Here is an 18,746-nt window from a genome sequence, read left to right as displayed (position 1 = left end):
ATGCAGATGATTAATACTTTGACCTTTCTAAATATTTATATCACAAAAAAAATTGTAAAATGTAGTCACGTGGCCCATCAATCCTTGCAGGGGATTTGTTGTTTGTATGTTAAGGTACCTCTGCAATAGTCACTGTTACCGTCGCAATCAGCCTTAAATTCCAAACACTATCATTTTGTTTTAAGTGACAGCATCTCAGAGATATGTCTTATTAAGGGCATAAATACGTGAAATTATGTGGCAGCCTGACGGTGAAATGCAGTTATTCACAGCTTCTTTTTTTATTTATTTTTTTGCCAACCAAAGCAAAAATAAATGTTTAAAAAATTAAATAAAAACAAACGTAATAAAAAGTGACCTAATCAGTCCACCAGGGTCTTCTTAGGATCTAGAACTGGGCTAATGATCAACCACCCATTGGTTCCTGTTATGAACAAAATATTCTCATTCCTAAACTTAATGTACTTTAATATTATTTTTTTCTGAAGTAAACTAGTTTTGTCTGGTGCATACAGTATGTGTAAACCAGGGGTCACCACTCTGCTCCTGCAGGGCACCTATCCTTCATGTTTTAGATGTTTCCGTGCTTCCCCACACCCCGATACAAACGGCTGTGTCATTAAGAGACATTATTTATGGTCAGGTGTGTTGAAGCATGGAAACATCTACAGGACTGTCTCAGAAAATTAGAATATTGTGATAAAGTCCTTTATTTTCTGTAATGCAAAAATGTCATACATTCTGGATTCATTACAAATAAACTGAAATATTGCAAGCCTTTTATTATTTTAATATTGCTGATCATGGCTTACAGTTTAAGAAAACTCAAATATCCTATCTCAAAAAATATTCTGAAAATCTTAATCTTAAAATGTAAGCCATGATCAGCAATATTAAAAAAATAAGAGACTTGCAATATTTCAGTTGATTTGTATTGAATCCAGAATGTATGACATTTTTGTTTTTTTAATTGCATTACAGAAAATAAAGAACTTTATCACAATATTCTAATTTTCTGAGACAGTCCTGTATAACATGCAGGACAGGTGCTCTCGAGAACCAGGGTCGTGAACACTGGTGTAAAATATATTTGCATTTATACTTATATAGATATAAATGACCACGGTAGAACGAGTGATATTGAAGACCATATTAGAGAACAACTGTTTCCTGCTGGAAGTGTAAGTGCATGCGCGTGTGATCTTGTTCATAAAAGAGTACCCTGTGAGGTTTTTGAAATTAAACAAACATTTGCTTGGATCCACGTTGCCAATTTTATCCCACAACTAAAATCCCATTTCTTTTGAGGCATTTTGGAAACAAAAGTAAAAAACTTAGTATGAAGTACTAGCACATCCACCTGGATGGATCAAATACATTTGATTGTTGCTGCGCCGCGGTTACGCTTTCAAAATAACCGCTGAAGCTCTTGCTCTCACACAGTGTGGTTACATGCAGATCTAAATCAAGCTATTGGCAACAATCTAGCTAGACAATTGATTATTAAGTGAGGTGAGTTCACAATGCTAGGTGGCTCCACACAAATTTACCTTGGTGTTCTTCCGGTTAGTTTATTGTTGTTCGTCTTCTTCTTCTCCTACTGTGTTGATATTCTGGCTTTCGCTGGTCGTCAATTCCAGACGGGGGAATCCTGGAGCAGTCAGTAGCTCGGCTAAGCGTGGGTTGGTATACATGCCGGAATTAGGACGCATTATCTGGCACTAAAAGCTCGATCTCAAGAGTTTCTTTTCGGTTCGACTACGGCCTGGCTAAGGTGTTCACGGCTTTTAAAAATTAGATATCGGTTAAGGCAACAATTCGACTTTCTGTTAGTGCATGTAAACATAATGACAGATACACGCTACCTGGAGAAGGACTGCACCAGGAAATACTGTCAATCTGTCACTTCCTGGGGAACCGATATTGGGAGAAAAGAAATGTCTCCAGAAAGACGCATTCCATGCATCTTGAAATGTAGTATTTTGTGCAGACTACAACATATATGTACCATATGTTTTGAGCCTATTATCACTTCTAACATGATGATTCCTCATAATAACACTAGATAAGTCAGAAAACATGGAACTACACAATATGAAGTTTTTACACTTTTAAACCCTGTTTTTTTCAAGGTTGATGTTCAGGTTAAAATTTCTTCAGAGTCAGCTGACCCTGAGTAATTATTAGATATTTAATACAAATCCATGATTCCACAGCACGGCATGTCATGCAAAAATACTGCATGCTTTGTGCAAAAGCTTGGCAATAGCGTATGATAAACTGTGTAAGGTAAATGAGAGATTTGAGCACGCAAAGCGAAGGTGGCATTTAATAAAACCACAGTTTTAAGTAGGAACTTTATGTCAACAAAAATCTGGACATAAATCAAACTTTTGCTCCACATTGATAACAGAGGAATTCCAGACAGGTGGAGTAGCAGGTCTGAACCTTTCAGCTATCTGGTAGGTCGCTTTATGCTGATGTCATTAAAAACAAAAATGAAAAACATTTTTAGTTGTGGTTTTAAGTATTTGGCTTTTTTTTTTAATGCAATTCGATGACTTAAACAAATCATGAAAAGTATTGACAAAATATTTTACAATTCTGAAATGGTTAAAACTGTGAAACTATTTAAAAAAAAGAGAGTTGTTGTTTTTTGACATTGATATTACTGGAAAAAAGCATCACAACCTAAAAATGTGCCCTTGATAGAATCAGATGGCTTCTGCCCATTGGTGGGAAAGTGCTGATTAATTGTGTCGTAGCCCTGTGAGAAAGTACGCCCAGCGCAAAGCACTAATTATGGGCCCTGCCTGGCTGAGAGAAAAGGGGACAAAACTCTCAACAAAGGCTCATCTCATATCTCAAGACAATGAGGAGCCAAAAGAATAGGAGAAAGGAGAAGTTAATGAGCTGTGTCACCTGGCATCTGTTGATGCTGGGACGAGGACCGACTGGTGTGTGTCTGTGAGTGTGTGTGTGTGAGTGTGTGTGTGTGTGTGTGTGTGTTTCCCTGCGTGTGACAAAGAGACGAGGCTTCAGTGTTTACGTCGGCGGTTCTTTCTTTCTTTCTTTCTTTCTTTTTTTAATGTAGGTTTCTTTTCTTCTTACAACACAATCCACAATATAGAATTCTTCAACACTATTCCGCTGCACCCCCAACTTTGATGCGACGCGACCACCCTGCTTTAACTGTCCCTTGAGGTTATTGAACCGACAACTGTTGATGCTGCTCGTAGCACAGATTTGTTAAACAAGCTGGATTTTATGACGATTATTGGATAATTAAAGGTTAAGCAAGTTCAGGACTTCTCTAAAATGTTTTTGCACACGAGTCAGTTCAACGTTGAACCGGATATTGATCTGGATCCATGAGTTCTTTGTTCGGTTTTGGTGGACCTCATTGGCAGGAATCCAAACAAATGTGAACTTTACTTGTAGTATCTTAAAACGCTTTTTAAAAATGAATTTATTATTCTTAACCTAGTATCTATTAATCTTTTTTAATACATGGTTATATCATACGACGGAGTATTAGGGCCAAACTAAGACAAAAAAAAAATCAATAAAGTCATAATATTATGAGAATAAAGTTGTAAAATTACGAAAATAAAGTCATAATGTTGCGAGAATAAAGTCGTAATAGAATAAAGTCGTAATATTATGAGAATAAAGTCGTAATATTACGAGAATAAAGTCGTAATATTATGAGAATAAAGTCGTAATATTACGAGAATAAAGTCGTAACATTACGAGAATAAAGTCGTAATTTATGAGAATAAATTCGTAATTCATGAGAACTCTAACAGGAAGAGCATCTTCTCCCTGTGTTAAAATGAAGAATATTGAGCATCTTATGAAGTTATATTTATATATTTATAATATATCTAATATTACAACTTTATTCTCAAAATATTACGACTTTATTCTCAAAATATTACAACTTTATTCTCATAATATTATGACTTTATTCTCGTAATTTTTTTTGTCTTAGTTTGGCCCTAATACTCCGTTGTAATATCATACATGGATACATGATTTTATATTATGTACACACTGCCCTTTACGGTTTGTTGTCCTTTTTTTTTTGTTTTGTTTGTCGATGTTAGTTTTAGTTAGTAAAGTTGAGCTGAGAAGCTCAGAATGCTCATTTGATATTGTTTACTTTGCTTTTTCTGGAGTATCTAAATGCAGGATGCAGTACCTACTCCATGGCCCAGCTATATCCGTGTTTCTCTACCTCCGTTTTGCATCGTTAAGGTGAATAATTCAGTAAACCGAGCACATCTGAGGAGTTACATCTCAAACTGTCAGTGAGCAGCAGCTTAAATTAATTAATAATACATCTTTTAAACTGAAAATTAGATTTAATGAATAATGATTAAGATAAAACTGCAATTACATCATTTTAATAGCCTCATACTGCTCGTTACCTCTGGCCTGGGCAGTACGATTAAGGAGCAGGAAGAGTTATACAGGAGCTGATCAACACAACAATTCACACTAAAAGTTGAGAAAGAATAAAGTTTAAAGGGGGAGTTTATTGCCTGGTGTAAATGCTCCTTTTTGACTATCAATATCCTAAAAACAAAGGAGCTGATCATTGATTTCAGATGGCAGACATCTATTGTGAGGTGGTGCATTGATTAAGAACACACTTCCGGAGGCAGCACACGTATTTATCGTAGACCGTGGCGTTTTAAAGTCGATGACTGTTTTATGAAGACTTTTTTCTCTCGTTTTATTGAGACTGTTTCCTTTATCTGCTGGTTTGGGTCCCTCTCAGTGAAGAATAAGAAGCAGATGGACTACATACGGAGGATGTGCAGACAAGTGGCTGGAATTCAGTTGGACGAACTCTTGCTGGTACACAGAGACAATAAAAGAAAAGGCACCGGCTATTCCAGCGAACCAGATGAGCTGCTGTCACGTGGTCGCAGAGGAGCAGGACTAATGTACATTTTTTGGGCAGTCATTTGTACCTGTGGCCATTAGGCTCCACAACCAGGCGTTGCCAACGGACCATCGCGGACAGGGGCGGGGGACCTGAGGACTTGTGTTTTTGCACACTTGCACTTTTTGCACACTACTTGCTCTTGCACATATACTGGACTTTTATTCTTTTTAACTGTTTTTTTTAACAACTAATCTACTCTGCTTTTTTAACTTAACTGTTTTTAACTTATTTTAACTCTTCTTAAACTGTTCTGTTGCTGGCTGACAAACCGAATCTCCCTACGGGAACAATAAAGGTTTTTCATTCATTCATTAATTTAACAGCATCTTGTGTGATTCTGCGTGTGTGGACGAATTTAATCATCAACAATGCTGCCTGTATAACAATTATGACGCCCCATATGATTGGTAAAAACTTTTCACACTCAAGGTGGGAAACATCGACCCAAACTGCTAAACCACTTGTGTCTGGTCTGTGTGAATGACCTAAAGAAAATGTCTGGTTTTATCCAATCCAAGGACCTTTCTGTGTGGAGTTTGCATGTTCTCCCCGTGCTTGCGTGGGATTCCTCCTACAGTCCAAAAACATGCATGCTAGGTTAATTGATGATTCTAAATTGCCCGTAGGTGTGAGTGTGAGTGTGTCTGGTTGTTTGTGGGGACTGCGGGTGGAAACAAGTATTTCTGCTAAACCTAGTGTATTTACACTGCTTAATGTAGTGTTAATTAACATGCATTGTCCCGTCTAAATAAACTTTGAAACATGTCTAAATAAACTTTGAAACATGTAATCTACTTTGACTCCTGTACAAAAAGTGCAGTAGTTGACAAAAATAATGGTTAGTGCGTGGTGTTTTTTTTCTTGATTTTTGATTTTTTAAACCTGGCAATATATCACAACGCTTAATTCACTACAAAAAAAAAAAAAAAATAGAAAGGTTTCTTTTTACACAGTTAGATATTCTTCACAAAAAAAATGTGGTTAAACCATCAGTGCAATTTTGTAAAGGTCAGTATATAAAACAGACTTTGGCTGTCACAGCAACATCTGCTGACTCTCATTCCTGACCCGTTCTCAGAGCACGCCGGCCATATGATGCTACGGGGGGAACACACAACACGTCTGGCTTTCCAGCAACTGTAAGTACAGTAAGCACATTTGTAATCCTGGAAAAACACACCTCAGCCATTTATTCAGAAATACTCTGGGAATCGCGGAGTGTTTGTTTCCCCTGTGGATTTCACAGTCATTAAAGGGGGGCCGTTCAGCCGCGGTTAGGGCGAGTTAGGCGAGCGGTAGCAGCAGTCATGTTTTAACAGTAAATGACGTGAAGCTACATTTGATGGCAAAAAGAAGTATAGAATAGCTTGAACTCTGTTTTCTTTGGCTTGGGGAGTTTTCTTTTTATTGACCCTTAAGGGGCCATTTCAGTCATGTTTCGTAGAGACAAAACCTATTTATGTCTCAAACTGAGTCAATTTATGTTGACAGGGCTAATTGTTAAGTGTGTGGTAGCTGATCTTCAGGCCAAATAACCACTTTTGGTTGGTTTTACTTAGTTTTGTATAACTTATCCAACACCACATAGTTGTTGTTTTCTTTCTCCACATTACGCACTGCTCTCTCCGGTCATACTGTACCCATTGTGCAGTTTGCATGCGTTGATATTTTCTATTAATAGAATAAACTACTTGGCAAGCAGGGCTGCATTTAAAGATTCCCCCTCCTTTTGTAAATGGGGTTGGCTCTGCAAAAGGGAATTCTATGTTTCATTTTGAAGTTATTGGTCCACTTCCAAGACCATCTAGCCTCCAATGATCAAAGGCGGCGCGAGAGAAAAGCCTAGCAGGAGGCTTATGCAAAAATGTCGTCTCCTCGTCGCGAATGGGCTGACATGTTGGAAACCGACGGCACTCGTTTAAATGTCAATATACCCTGACGCAGTTTGTGCTTGGTCAAGTTTGAAGTATGCGGACAAGGAGAAAAAAGAAAAGCCTCTTTCTCGCATTAATAGAATTTGGAGGGTTTCGAAAATTGCATTGATTAAATTCTCCAACCATGTAGACAGAAATCCAAATTTTAAAACTTTCTCACAGACTGCTAAATATCCGCAGTGACAGACAGAACAAACAATATATATATATAGACATTTGCAAACACACATTTTTACTGAATCTTTCCCCTTCTTCAGGGGCGTCAATTGGGTATGGCAAGGTATGGCAGCCGCCACAAATTGGCTTCAAGGGAAAATGTAACTGTTTGTTTTTTAAATACATTTATGCAATTACTCTGTGTCTATTTGTATTGATTATTCTATTACGTAATACATATAGAATAACTACAAATGCAAATCAGATCATGATCGATTTCACTGGTTATTATACACTGCAAAAACTCAAATTTTAACAAGAATATTTTCCTATTTCTAGTTAAAATGTCTAATTTTTAGTAAAAAAAAAACTCATTACATTTAAGATAAGACTCAAAAACAACCATTCGCTCCTGTTTCAAGTAGATTTTCACTTAAAATAAGTGGAAAAATATGCCAGTTGGACAAGATTTTTTTTGCTTGTAATGAGAAGATAAATCTTGTCCCACTGGCAGATTTTTCTACTTATTTCAAGTGAAAATTTACTTGAAACAGGTGAAAATGGTGAATTAACAAGTTATTTTTCTGGTGATGACTCTTGTTTTAAGTGTAATGAGATTTTTGACTAAAAATTAGACATTTTAACTAGAAATAAGACAAATATTCCTGGTAAGATTTTAAGTTTTTGCAGTGAGTGAGACTGCATTTGAAAAAGTTCCAATTTTCTTGACCACACAGATAAGCTACATAAACTTCTGTGATGAGTATTTGCTCGGCATGTTGATTGATACTCTAGTTAAGTTCTGTGACTCGTAACCTTGCCATACCTTAGCTTCCACTGAATTGACGCCACTGCCCTTCTTTATAAATAATCATCATTTTCAAGAGAGTTGAGGACATTTTTTTTGGCCATATTCATTTTTCCAAAGAAAAAGAGGATCTTGGGTACCCATCAATCACTTTACCGCTGCATCATCGGGTTAAGACATCAGCTATTTTGTTTCCACCTTTTAAAAGCAGGCAAGATGTTAAAGATTTCATAAGAAAATAGGGAACCTTTGTAAATGTTTGAGGTGACTACCAGAGTGGAGCGAGGGTGGGGGGGGGGGGCGGCGCTGATAACATCGTAGGAATTCAAACCAAAGTATTTTTTTCCCTCAAAGCTGCCATCTTTCAGTCTGACGGTTACTGTAAACACCAGTCCTGCACACTGCATTGTAGGACATGCTACCCTGCATTCCTTCAGCACTTTTAAAACACGAGGTAAAAAAAAAAAGGGTCTAAAATAGTGTGTTTCTATTGGTTGGCGGGACGGAGCATTAAGATCAAAGTCATATTTTAAGTGGGCCATCTGGGTTGTGTCACTGATCGTGCTGGACACGCTTAGCGGGGAAAAAAAGAAAACCTGAAGTTTATTATTCTTTTTTTTTATTTTAAATTGCCATCTCTTTTTCACTGATAACAGGAAAGTAAATCATGAAATGTTATATTCTCTTCCAGGGAGGCCTTTAAGAAATATGATCTCTTAAAAAAATTACGAATAAATAAACGAGCGTGAATGCTCATTGCTTTTCAGAGGGATCTGAAAAGGCAGATGTTGCAATAAGTTCTCGAACCACTGACTTTGAGTTTGTATATAAAGATGCATACTTTGGCAATATGCAGAGAAGGGAATGTACGCTATGTCCACCCAACATCTACCTGCAACATTTCTCTTTTCAGATAAGTGATCAGTGGGCACGACTTAAAAATGCACAAGGGTATGAAAGAAATTAATTCAAAGTGCAAAAAAAGACATTTTTTTTAAAATATAGTCCTCATTTTATTAACAGAGGCCAAATAAAACTCATCACATTTTATTTACAAAGGGAGGCAATAAATATCTTAATAATAGTCATAAAATTATTTTTTGCTTACATTTGTTTAAAAAAAAAAACCCAAAACAAACATAAATGTCTCATGTTGTTAGTAGCAACTCATACAAAAAAAAACCTGCCAGCAGACAGGTCAATACAAACTACTGGTGGAAAAAAAAAAAAAAAAAACCCGAAACGCTGGAGTTTTTGTTGCCAGTGATGAAGCGAGAAGACGTTTCCTTTTAGGATTCAGATACAGAAGATCCACGTCACTGAAAATCCTGCCATCTGAGTTTCTGACGAGCAGGTTTCACCGTCAAATATGGATTTATGAAGTAAACTGGGGTGTAGGAAGGGGTTATGTATGGTGTTCCTGTCCATGGATGACTGACGTGACAGAAAAAGCACAAGGTTAAGCTTCCCAAAATCACATCCTCCAGTGAGAGTGAAATGAGAAAAAAAAAAAATGAACTCACAGTCGAGAAAAATAAAATCTAAAAAAAAAAAAAAAAAAAAAAAAAAAAAAAAGTTCAAGCTCAGAGTCGACTGAAAGGTTCTTGAGATTAACTGAACGCAGACAGTCCGACTAGGTAAAGATAAACAAGAGCGCAAGGAGGTAGAGGAAGTCATCACCAGCCCCGGAAACTGGCAGGTTCTCGCTTGAAGACTCGAGGCGACGACCTTATCTGGAACAGCTTTAATGCATGCTGGGAAAAAACGGGCTGGAAAGACGTCCAGGACGACACAGACGGGATTAACATCCTTCCCCGAGCGTGCTGAGGATGAAGTTAGGGAGACACCGAGGAATTGTGAATCCCATCAGCTGTTGTATTTTTATTTGTGTGTATATATATGTGTGTGTGTGTGAATGTGTGTGTGTGTTTGAACAAGACTAAAGCCACGGCGGGTGCCTGACTAGTCAAAGCATGTTGTGTCTTAGTTGAATCACAGGCTGCATGGAAAACACACTTGGGTCTCAGAGGTTTCAGCGAATTCCAGGAGCGGCAAAAGTAGAACTCGGGCGTTGCGAGACGTTACGGAAAAGGAAAAAATGAAGAGAAAGAGAGACCTGTAAAATATTGCACTCAAAGCTGTACAGTTATCCCGGCAGCACAGTGTCACCTGCCACCTCTCTCCGTTTCATCTCCATGGTGTCTAATTCCAGTGGAAAGTATGGGATCCGTGTTGTCAGGGGCAACACAAACAAAAACCGACAGGTATTCCAATAAATCTCTAGTTGGCTGATTTTTATAGCGTTGCGTCAGCTCCTGCTTCGGCTCCCATTGTCAAAAAGAAAGTATGCCTTCGGCTCGCAGTTCAAACGTCGCCGAGGACAGAGGCGACAGGAGTTCTCTCAGAGGTCCTTTAGTTTATCCAGTATAAATAACATGACGGACACACAATGACATCAACCCAGAAGAATCCAAGAGTCATCCTGGAATACAAAAATAAAACATCTTTGCCCTTTTTTGTTCCTTTTATGTTGTCTGTCTTTCTTTTAGAGAGGTGTGATTATTTTAAGAAGCTTGAGATTTTCAGTTACTTTTTTCCCCTGATGGGGAATATCTAGTGCTTTTCCCATTGATCCCTTCAGCTCTTCCTGGAGTTGGGTTTTAACCGCCGAGCCCTACGTGTCCGCTTAGTCACTGTGGTGAAACGGAACTCCTCCACCGGGTCCACCCTCCCCTTCGGCTGGCGCTTCATGAAGTGAACTTCCTGCTGCTTCTGGTTGGTCCGCGAGCCTTTCTTGGGCCGTCCCTTCCGGTTGAAGCCCAGGTACCATCCTTTGTACTTTGCTGACACCAGAGCTGTGTAGTTGTTCTCTAGGAATTCCTCGACAAAGACGCACTCCTGCTTCCTTCCATCGGGCTGGAGGAGGAGGGAGGAAAGAAAAAATGCCATTAATTATTAACGTAGCACCATGCCATCGACCTCAATTACGTTTATTTGCTTTGCTTTAGGCCAGCGTTGCCCAATTCCGGTCCTCGAGGGGCCGCTGGCGCTGCCCTGCATGTTTTAGATGTTTCACCACTTCAATTCACCTGGTTTCAAATGAATGTGCCATTACCAAACCTGTGCAGATGAGGATCAATGATAAAGCACAACGACTTCTGCAATAACGTTTTATTTCAGATCGAATATTAAATGCTCCAGTTTGATAGAATACAACCAAACTCTAAGAGTGAGAGTGAGAAATTCCCTTAACTGTGTTTCTACGATGATACCATCATGAACATCTCTTTGCACTTGCTGGAGACACAAATTAACATAAAGGACACCCCAAAGTGTCATAGTTGTCCATGATATCATCCAACGCATTAGACATATGTAGGCCTGTGTTGAAAAAATCGATTCTAAATCGATTCTCATATTAATTCCTAAAAATCGATTCATATGTCTAAAAATCGATTTAAAAAAAAAAAAATTATTTTATTTATTTATGTATTTTTTTTTTTTTCATCATTACATTACAACTTTTGGTTATTTTTTTGTTTATCCCCAAAAAAGGAATGTTTTGTTGGACACGAGAATAACTGGTGCCATGTTTTTGCCTTTAAATATGTTTAAAGGTATGAAAACATTAAAGTGTTAGGTTATAATTGCATAAATTGTCTATATTTCATTACTTTATATACTGTCTTGGAGTTACATTTGCACTAAAAATGCTAAAAACCAAATTCTCAAAAATTAAAAACCGAAATAGACCGAAAATGGAACAAATAAAAACGGAATGTGGGAAAAAATAAAAGCGATTTCATCCGTCTCTGTTTCCTCCCTGGATCTGTTTGGTAATTCTGACCCACATGATGTTTCTGAAAGCAGTTCTATCAGCATTCTGGGAGCTGATTGGTCCTTACAGCATCATTAGCTGCAATACTTGCTGTTTAATCTCAATATAATACTAGTAGTAATATTTTGCATAACTACAGTCATATAATTCATGCAACAGCTCAAAAAACAGTTTTAATAACACTAACCCAAACCAATATCGGAATCGAATCGAATCGGATCGAATCAAATCTTGATAATCCATTCTGAATCTTAAGAATCGGAATCGAATCGATTCTTGACATTTGAATTGATCCCCAGCCCTAGACAGATGTTTCAACGCTGTTTTTGTTTGAGCTAATTTTTTTATTTTGTCTGCTCACTCCCAAATAAACTGTTGTTCTGACTAAACCTCACCAAGCAGCAATAAGTTAAAGGAAAGAAAAACACTGTCGGAAGAGGAAATCGAATCCACGAAATAAAAATCAAACAAAAACTGTCCGAAACAGGTCCCAGGTTGTGTTCCTATGATTTTACTCTGTTGTTTTTTCTTTTTAATAATTCATAAAATATCAACTATTATAAATGAAGAATTGACCTTTATGTCCTTGTATACTAGATGCACCCAAGGTTTTTAATGTGCTGTATTGCCTGTTTTATTGAACTTGTTAGTGTACATTTGTTTTCACTTGAATGTAATTGTTAACACAGGGACTGCAGTCGGAGCAGTCAGTCACCCGCAGCCTCATCCTGCGTGGACGTGGCTTTGTAACATGTGCTGAATGTGGTTTTGTACGGCTTTGATGAAAAATACATCTTTTCATGGAAATGAAGGCAGCTTGGACTTTGTACCTTTCTGCACGAATGCTGCTGGTACGGGCATGTAAATGATCCTCATCCAGGGCGCTGATGCACAAACAAATTACTGTGCTAAATCTTCTTCAACGCCATCATCCTCTTACATTAACTGTTCGATTTATGAAAACTCATGTTTAAACTTCATGTCTAGTCCTTTAATTTCCTTACTTTATTTTTTCTGATATGTATCACAAGTCTGAAATGAAGTTAGCCAATGAAATTAGAAAATATCTAGGCTTCCTATTCAGTTCAATTTAGCTCTGTAATTCAGTTTTACATTATTTATCCCTGAAGAATATGATAACATTTAATATATATTAGAATTACTTGTTATAATATTTCTGCTGCGCAAAAACCAGAGGACATTTCATGTATTCCACTACAGTCTTTGATAAAATGTGATATATGTGAGATTTAGGATAAAAAAGGTTGGACGAACGGATAGATTTTGGCAAAAAAATGTTTTTGGATAACAGGAAGCAGTTTGACATTAAAGATTTGTATTTATATCCATGTTTGTTGGCCAGATGTAAAGCTGCAGCTCAGACTGAATGGGATAAGCTGCTGTGGTCTGAAGTGGACGCTGCTGACTCGACAAAAATCTGCCTCGTAACACCACCTTTTAAATCGTGTTTTACAAATCCATTTAATGCTTAAAAGACCATGGGGTAACCAAAGTGCATCGCGGTAGCGACTTCTTGGTTTCTTCTAAGTTTGTTGCAAACAACTTATTTTTCCAAGCTGCTTTTAGTCATCAGCAGCTCGATTCTGATGTAACGTTTTGTTCCATAGATGCTAAACCTGTGCACCCCCCTGGGAGGAACAGGGATCAAATAAGAGCTGTGTGAATATGTCTTCAGGAAAGGATGGCTCAAAAGCTTTATTTTTTTATTATTTTACCTTTATTTTACCAGGTTATTCCCATTGACTGCGTTTCCATGCATCAATAACCCTTTTAAAACCCGAATATTAGCAATAACCCGGTTTTTCACGACCATTTAAACACCAATAACCCCTTTGAATAACCCGAATTTACTCATATTCGGGTTTTTAAAAACCTGAATATGATCCCTGGGTTACTCCTTTTAAAACCTGAATATTGGGTCATGTAAACACCAGACGGAATATCCCCATCAAACGGAACATGAATTTGTTTTCTGCGCATGCTCTTTTCACAAGGAATCCTGGTCTTTTGAGTCTAGGAAGTTCTTATAAACACGGAGAAACGCAAGACCAGGAGGAGACTAATCACTTCATAAATGTAATGAAGGATATGAACATTTTGGCATTTGTAGACGGTAGAAAGTACGGGGATAGCCAGATTTACAAGAAGGTGAGAGAAAAGTTGCGCGAAGCAGCATTTGTTTTGAATTTGGATACAGGAAGAAGAAGCGGAAATTACTGTAATTGCGTCATGAAGTTCTCCGTGCGTCGCTGGTTTCGAGATATCCCAAATGATTAATTACAATGTAAACGGAATATTCCAAATGTTTCAGTAACCGGAATATTAGCAATAACCCGAATTTTGACTGCATGTAAACGTAGTCATTGAGATCGAGGATCTTTTTCAAGGGAGACCTGGCCAAAAATGGCAGCTTTAAAAGTCAAAACTGCACATGGAGGATGAACTACGTCCGTCATGGGGTGTTGAGGGCATTATGGTGCTTTCAGGCCTGTTGTCAGAGCACATAGCCAAGAAAAGCAAGGTAAAGATGCAATCAAATATAGAATAAATATAATATTTCTTTGACCAGAGAGATCAGAGAGGAAGCTAGAGTGGCCGTATACTTGAGTTACCAGACATTGTCCTGCTCAAATCAAGCAGGCGTGTCGCTCCTGCAGCGACGGGGAAAGAAAAACTACTTTTTTATCGGTGTGTGTTAGTATTATTAGGAAACCAGACACATTAGGGAGTTGTTTCTGACTGCGATGACATAGAAGAAAGGGATTGAGATTGCGTGGCGCTGTAACACTTTGTGAATGCACACAATGGGGAGGGAATATCGCGCCTTAGTGGGATCACATCTGTTGTCTGATGGACGTCAGAAAATAGGCTTTAGTTTAGGGAATTGTCAACCCCAGGCAAACCATGTAATTAGGGCCCGAGCACTGACAGTGCGAAGGCCCTATTGTATCTGTAGGATTTTTTTTTTCTTTCTTTCTTTTTTATTTTTCCGACGAAATGAGGGCCTTTTTGCCCCCCTAAACGTGCCCCAAAAGTCACCAAATTTTGCATGCAAGCCAGGCCTGGCGAAAAATTTGATATTTAATGGTTTGCATTAATGGGCGTGGCCTAATGGCTCAACAGCGCCCCCTAGAAAACTTTGTGCCTCAAGCCCCACAATACGGTTTGACGTACATGCACGAAAATCAGTACACACCTGTATTATGTCGTAACTTAAAGAAAAGTCTCTTGGCGCCATGGCCGAAACCGAACAGGAAGTTGGCCATTTTGAATTAATCGTGTGATTTTGGCGCAATTTATGCCATTTCTTCGGTCGTTAATGTGGCCCGAACCGTAACGTGCACCCAGGTGTGTTATACATCAAAATGTGCGTCTCCATCCTGCAACGACGCGCATTACTTTTCTCAGTCAAAAGCGTTACCGTGGCGACGCTAGACGCCAAAAAGCGTGCCCCCCTTCATCTGATTGGTCCATATTTGATAGTTCCTATTTTCTGCCATAACTTTTGAATGATTTGACATAGAGAGTCGTGGGTGGTGTCATCTGTTAAATGTCCAGGCCTGAAGAATCTACATGAAGTCATACAAGCGCTTCCACTGCAGCCTGAATGTGCACAAGGGTGCGAGGGCCCGTTCATCGCTGCTTGCAGCTTTAATTTCTTCTTTTTCTTGTTTTGTTTTAATAGAATTTGTAAAAAAGATATCTCTGCTAACAAGCTGAAGCTGGGAATATCAAAAGAAAATAGCCTCTGTTTTAAATAAATGTACATTTACTATCATTAATGATTCAACTAAATCCTACTACCAACAGAATTATACTGATATTGTGGTTTAAACCAATGAGACGCCTGCGTCTAAAACCGAAAATACGAGTCTCTAGCAGATGACGATAACGACAGTAAAATCTTTTGTAAATGACTGCAGCCTCATAACAGCGATGATTTGAGTCATTAATGCAGCCGAATCACGTGTTTTTCAAAATATGAACTTCTTTTCCAGGTCCGAGCGGTTGCCTGCGAAGTCACGTGCCACATGCAGTCATCCTGCTCTTGTGGCCACCTGGTGTGACTAAGTGATATAATTGCAACGGCATTCCTCCTAAGTGACCATTAGTCTCTCAATGCATTGTGGTGATTGCAGTCTGTAATTGACTGATCGAGTGTCAAAGGAGTAGGCCGCTTACGTAATGGAAGAATGGCTGGGAGTTATCAAAGGGGTTTTGTTGGGGTGTACAAAAACAGCGGGAGAAAACAGATCTGAAGCCGCATTTAATTCAGCCAAGATTTAGAGCTCAATTCAATATACGCTTTTTGGTATCGGAGAGTGGTAAATAGATTATATATGTTCCTGTTATTGTAAAAGCTTCTGGAAACATAGAAAGTAACTGTATTATGAGAAAAGTTAGAACTGTATGGAAAATGCTATTTAAAAACTAAATAGTGATTCCAGCATAGTTTATTTCATATTTCAGATCATTAAAACCCAAAGAATCTTTAATTTCGTCTCCTCAATCTGTTTTTCATTGGTTAAAAATTGATCCATTTTGATTATTTTTTTGTAGACCTTTTGAAATATTTAGAAAAATTTTGAAGCAAAAGCAACAAAAAGCACAAAAATGTGAACCTTTTGAAGCACGATGATTGGCAGGGGATTACTAGTTTGTCTTAGAAAAGTCATCAACATTAAGGAATGTATATCTAGCAATGTATGGATTAAATAGTCAAAATTTATAATATATGGCGTATGGAGACAGAACAACCTATCTTTGATTTTTTTTGTTTTTCGTTCCTTGTGATATTAACTAAGTAATTGTGCAGACCATCTGTTATTATTGTTCAATTTTGTTTTGAGGGAGGGGCGGGTATAATAAGATTTTTCTTCTTCCTGCTCCTTTCTGGTTATGGAATATGCTTTTTGATTGTGTTGTCATTTTACTTGTTTGTTTTTTTTTGTTTGCATATTTCCATGATCGGAATAAATAAAAAATGAAATGAAATGAAAAATGAAATGAAAATAATAGTAAGAGTATTGCTGAATGAAAGGATTCACAGCTCTTAAAGTCTTTGAACGATTGAAAGAATCCACAGAGGTGGACACATCTGAAGCTGCCGCTGATTAACGGTCAGTACTAACTGATAAAAAGCACACGGAGGAGAGGTCGCTTCGGGACACCTTTTCTCAGTCACAAAGAAAACTTGTATTTGTTAAGATGAATCAGTATATTGTTGGGTTTTTTTTGGGGGGGGCTGGCGCTGCGTGCACTGGACCCCAAAGACGAGGAGGAGGAGCAATTCAGCATGTTATCTCTGCTTCTGCACGCTTTACAAAGACGAGGCCGAGGAAGACGCACTAGTCTAGCAGCGCTGCTGAAACAATCCCCATTATTGGCTGGAGAATGAAAAACACAACTCCCTGCTTTTCTGCACAACTCAAACCATCTTTGTGCTGCACGTGGGAAAATAACAACACCTGAAATGCCTCATTGATGCCCTTTTTAAGTATTTAAGTGGACCTTTTTCTTTCTGATCTGTGGTTGTAAAAAGACACTCACCCTTCCGACAATTTTGCCCTTCTCGTTCATGCAGATGTAATGTTCACTCTCCTTTCCTTTTATTCGAATGTGGCTCCCAAATGTTTCCGTCTCCACGACAAGAAGAGCTGGAGGAGGAAAGAAGAAGGAGATCCAGTTAAGGTCACAGTTGTTTTCAGGCAGCACAAACAAAAGGTGTTCAGATGGTTTTTTCATACATTTTTTTTTCACACACTGAAGACCATAAAACACAACTTTATACAATTAAACTCCCCCCCAAATCTATGATGCCCCACCCCTGTCTCTCCCTAGAAATATATATATATATTTTTTTCTATTATTAAGTGCAATTAGGGCTGTGCGATTAATCGATTTTAAATCTAAATCGGATTTATTAATCAAGACGATGTTAAAAAAAGGAAAATCGGAAAAATCGATTTTTCCCTTTTTTTGCAGCTGGCTGCATTACAGACAGAGCTCATCTAGTCATCTTTGTTTGGTCAAGAAAATTGTAAATGTTGTCACTTTACTAAACTCAAGTAGGATTTACAGTATCTTTCAATTGCACTTCATTCCCACTAGGGAAATGTGTTTTGCTATTTTTCTTTAAAAATAAAGATAAAATATTTGAAACAATTTATTCCATTGTCTTTTGTAAGTTTTACCAAAAAAAATCGAAAATCGAAAAATCGGGTTTTCAGAGAAAAAAAAATCAGGATTTTGTGCTCTTGTAACTAACTGAGAGGGATTGGGAATTGCAATTGAGGGTGTGTGTGTGTGTGTGTGTGTGTGTGTGTGTGTGTGTGTGTGTGTGTGTGTGTGTGTGTGTGTGTGTGTGTGTGTGTGTGAGAGAGAGACAGTGTTTTTTAGGTGCTTGTGCCTTTTAGGTGTTGCACACACAAATTGCTTTGTACCATTTTGGCACCATGACAATAAAGCTTTCCTGATTTCTGGTCCCCGGGAGTCTAACGGCTCTGCTCTCACCCCCAGCCCTTTCACTCAGACTTTGAACACTCGCTCCAACGTTCCCTGTTGATGAAGGGATTTCTTTTGAGGAACATTAAACTAAACTGGTTGTTAATTACCGCGTTATTGTTTGTTATCACATGGTACGTCTCACTACAAAGCAGTTACTGACCATTCCCTTCAGTTTGATCAAAAATCACAGGACATAAGTCATGATTATGACTTAAAATCTCAAGCAGATAAAGATATATTATAATAATGGGCAGTAAAAAAATATATTCACCATTCGATTCTCTCAGTTTTATGTTGGTAAATACAGCTTTTTTAGTCTAACATAAAACCCAGTTATGAGTCAGCAGTAGGAATGGGAGATATTTTACCGTTCACGATAAAACCGTCAAAAAAAAAACCCCACGGTAAGAATTTATCATCTCACGGTAAAAATGATAAATTCCTGTTGATGACGTTTTTGTGTAAAGATGATTTATGGTTCTGTGTTAAATCCACACACAACATACGTGAAGGAAGGAAGGAAGG

General features: G+C 38.0%; 1 protein-coding gene across 1 annotated transcript in view; it reads right to left on the bottom strand.

The window, feature by feature from the left end:
- Positions 1–8,974: 8,974 nt before the first annotated feature.
- fgf24 (fibroblast growth factor 24) overlaps positions 8,975–18,746 on the bottom strand; it is a 17,500-nt gene continuing 7,728 nt past the window's right edge. Inside the window, exons 4-5 of the mRNA XM_061726492.1 lie at positions 17,265–17,371; positions 8,975–10,771 (exon numbers count right to left, since the gene is read on the bottom strand). Coding sequence (XP_061582476.1) covers positions 10,493–10,771; positions 17,265–17,371 — 386 coding nt within the window. The 3' untranslated portion in view covers positions 8,975–10,492. The remainder of the gene's footprint in view (positions 10,772–17,264; positions 17,372–18,746) is intronic.

Source organism: Cololabis saira, chromosome 7 (assembly GCF_033807715.1).
Source record: "Cololabis saira isolate AMF1-May2022 chromosome 7, fColSai1.1, whole genome shotgun sequence".
Taxonomy (NCBI): Eukaryota; Metazoa; Chordata; class Actinopteri; order Beloniformes; family Belonidae; genus Cololabis; species Cololabis saira.
Note: the sequence above shows the minus strand (reverse complement) of the source record. Positions and strands in the feature narration are given on the sequence as shown.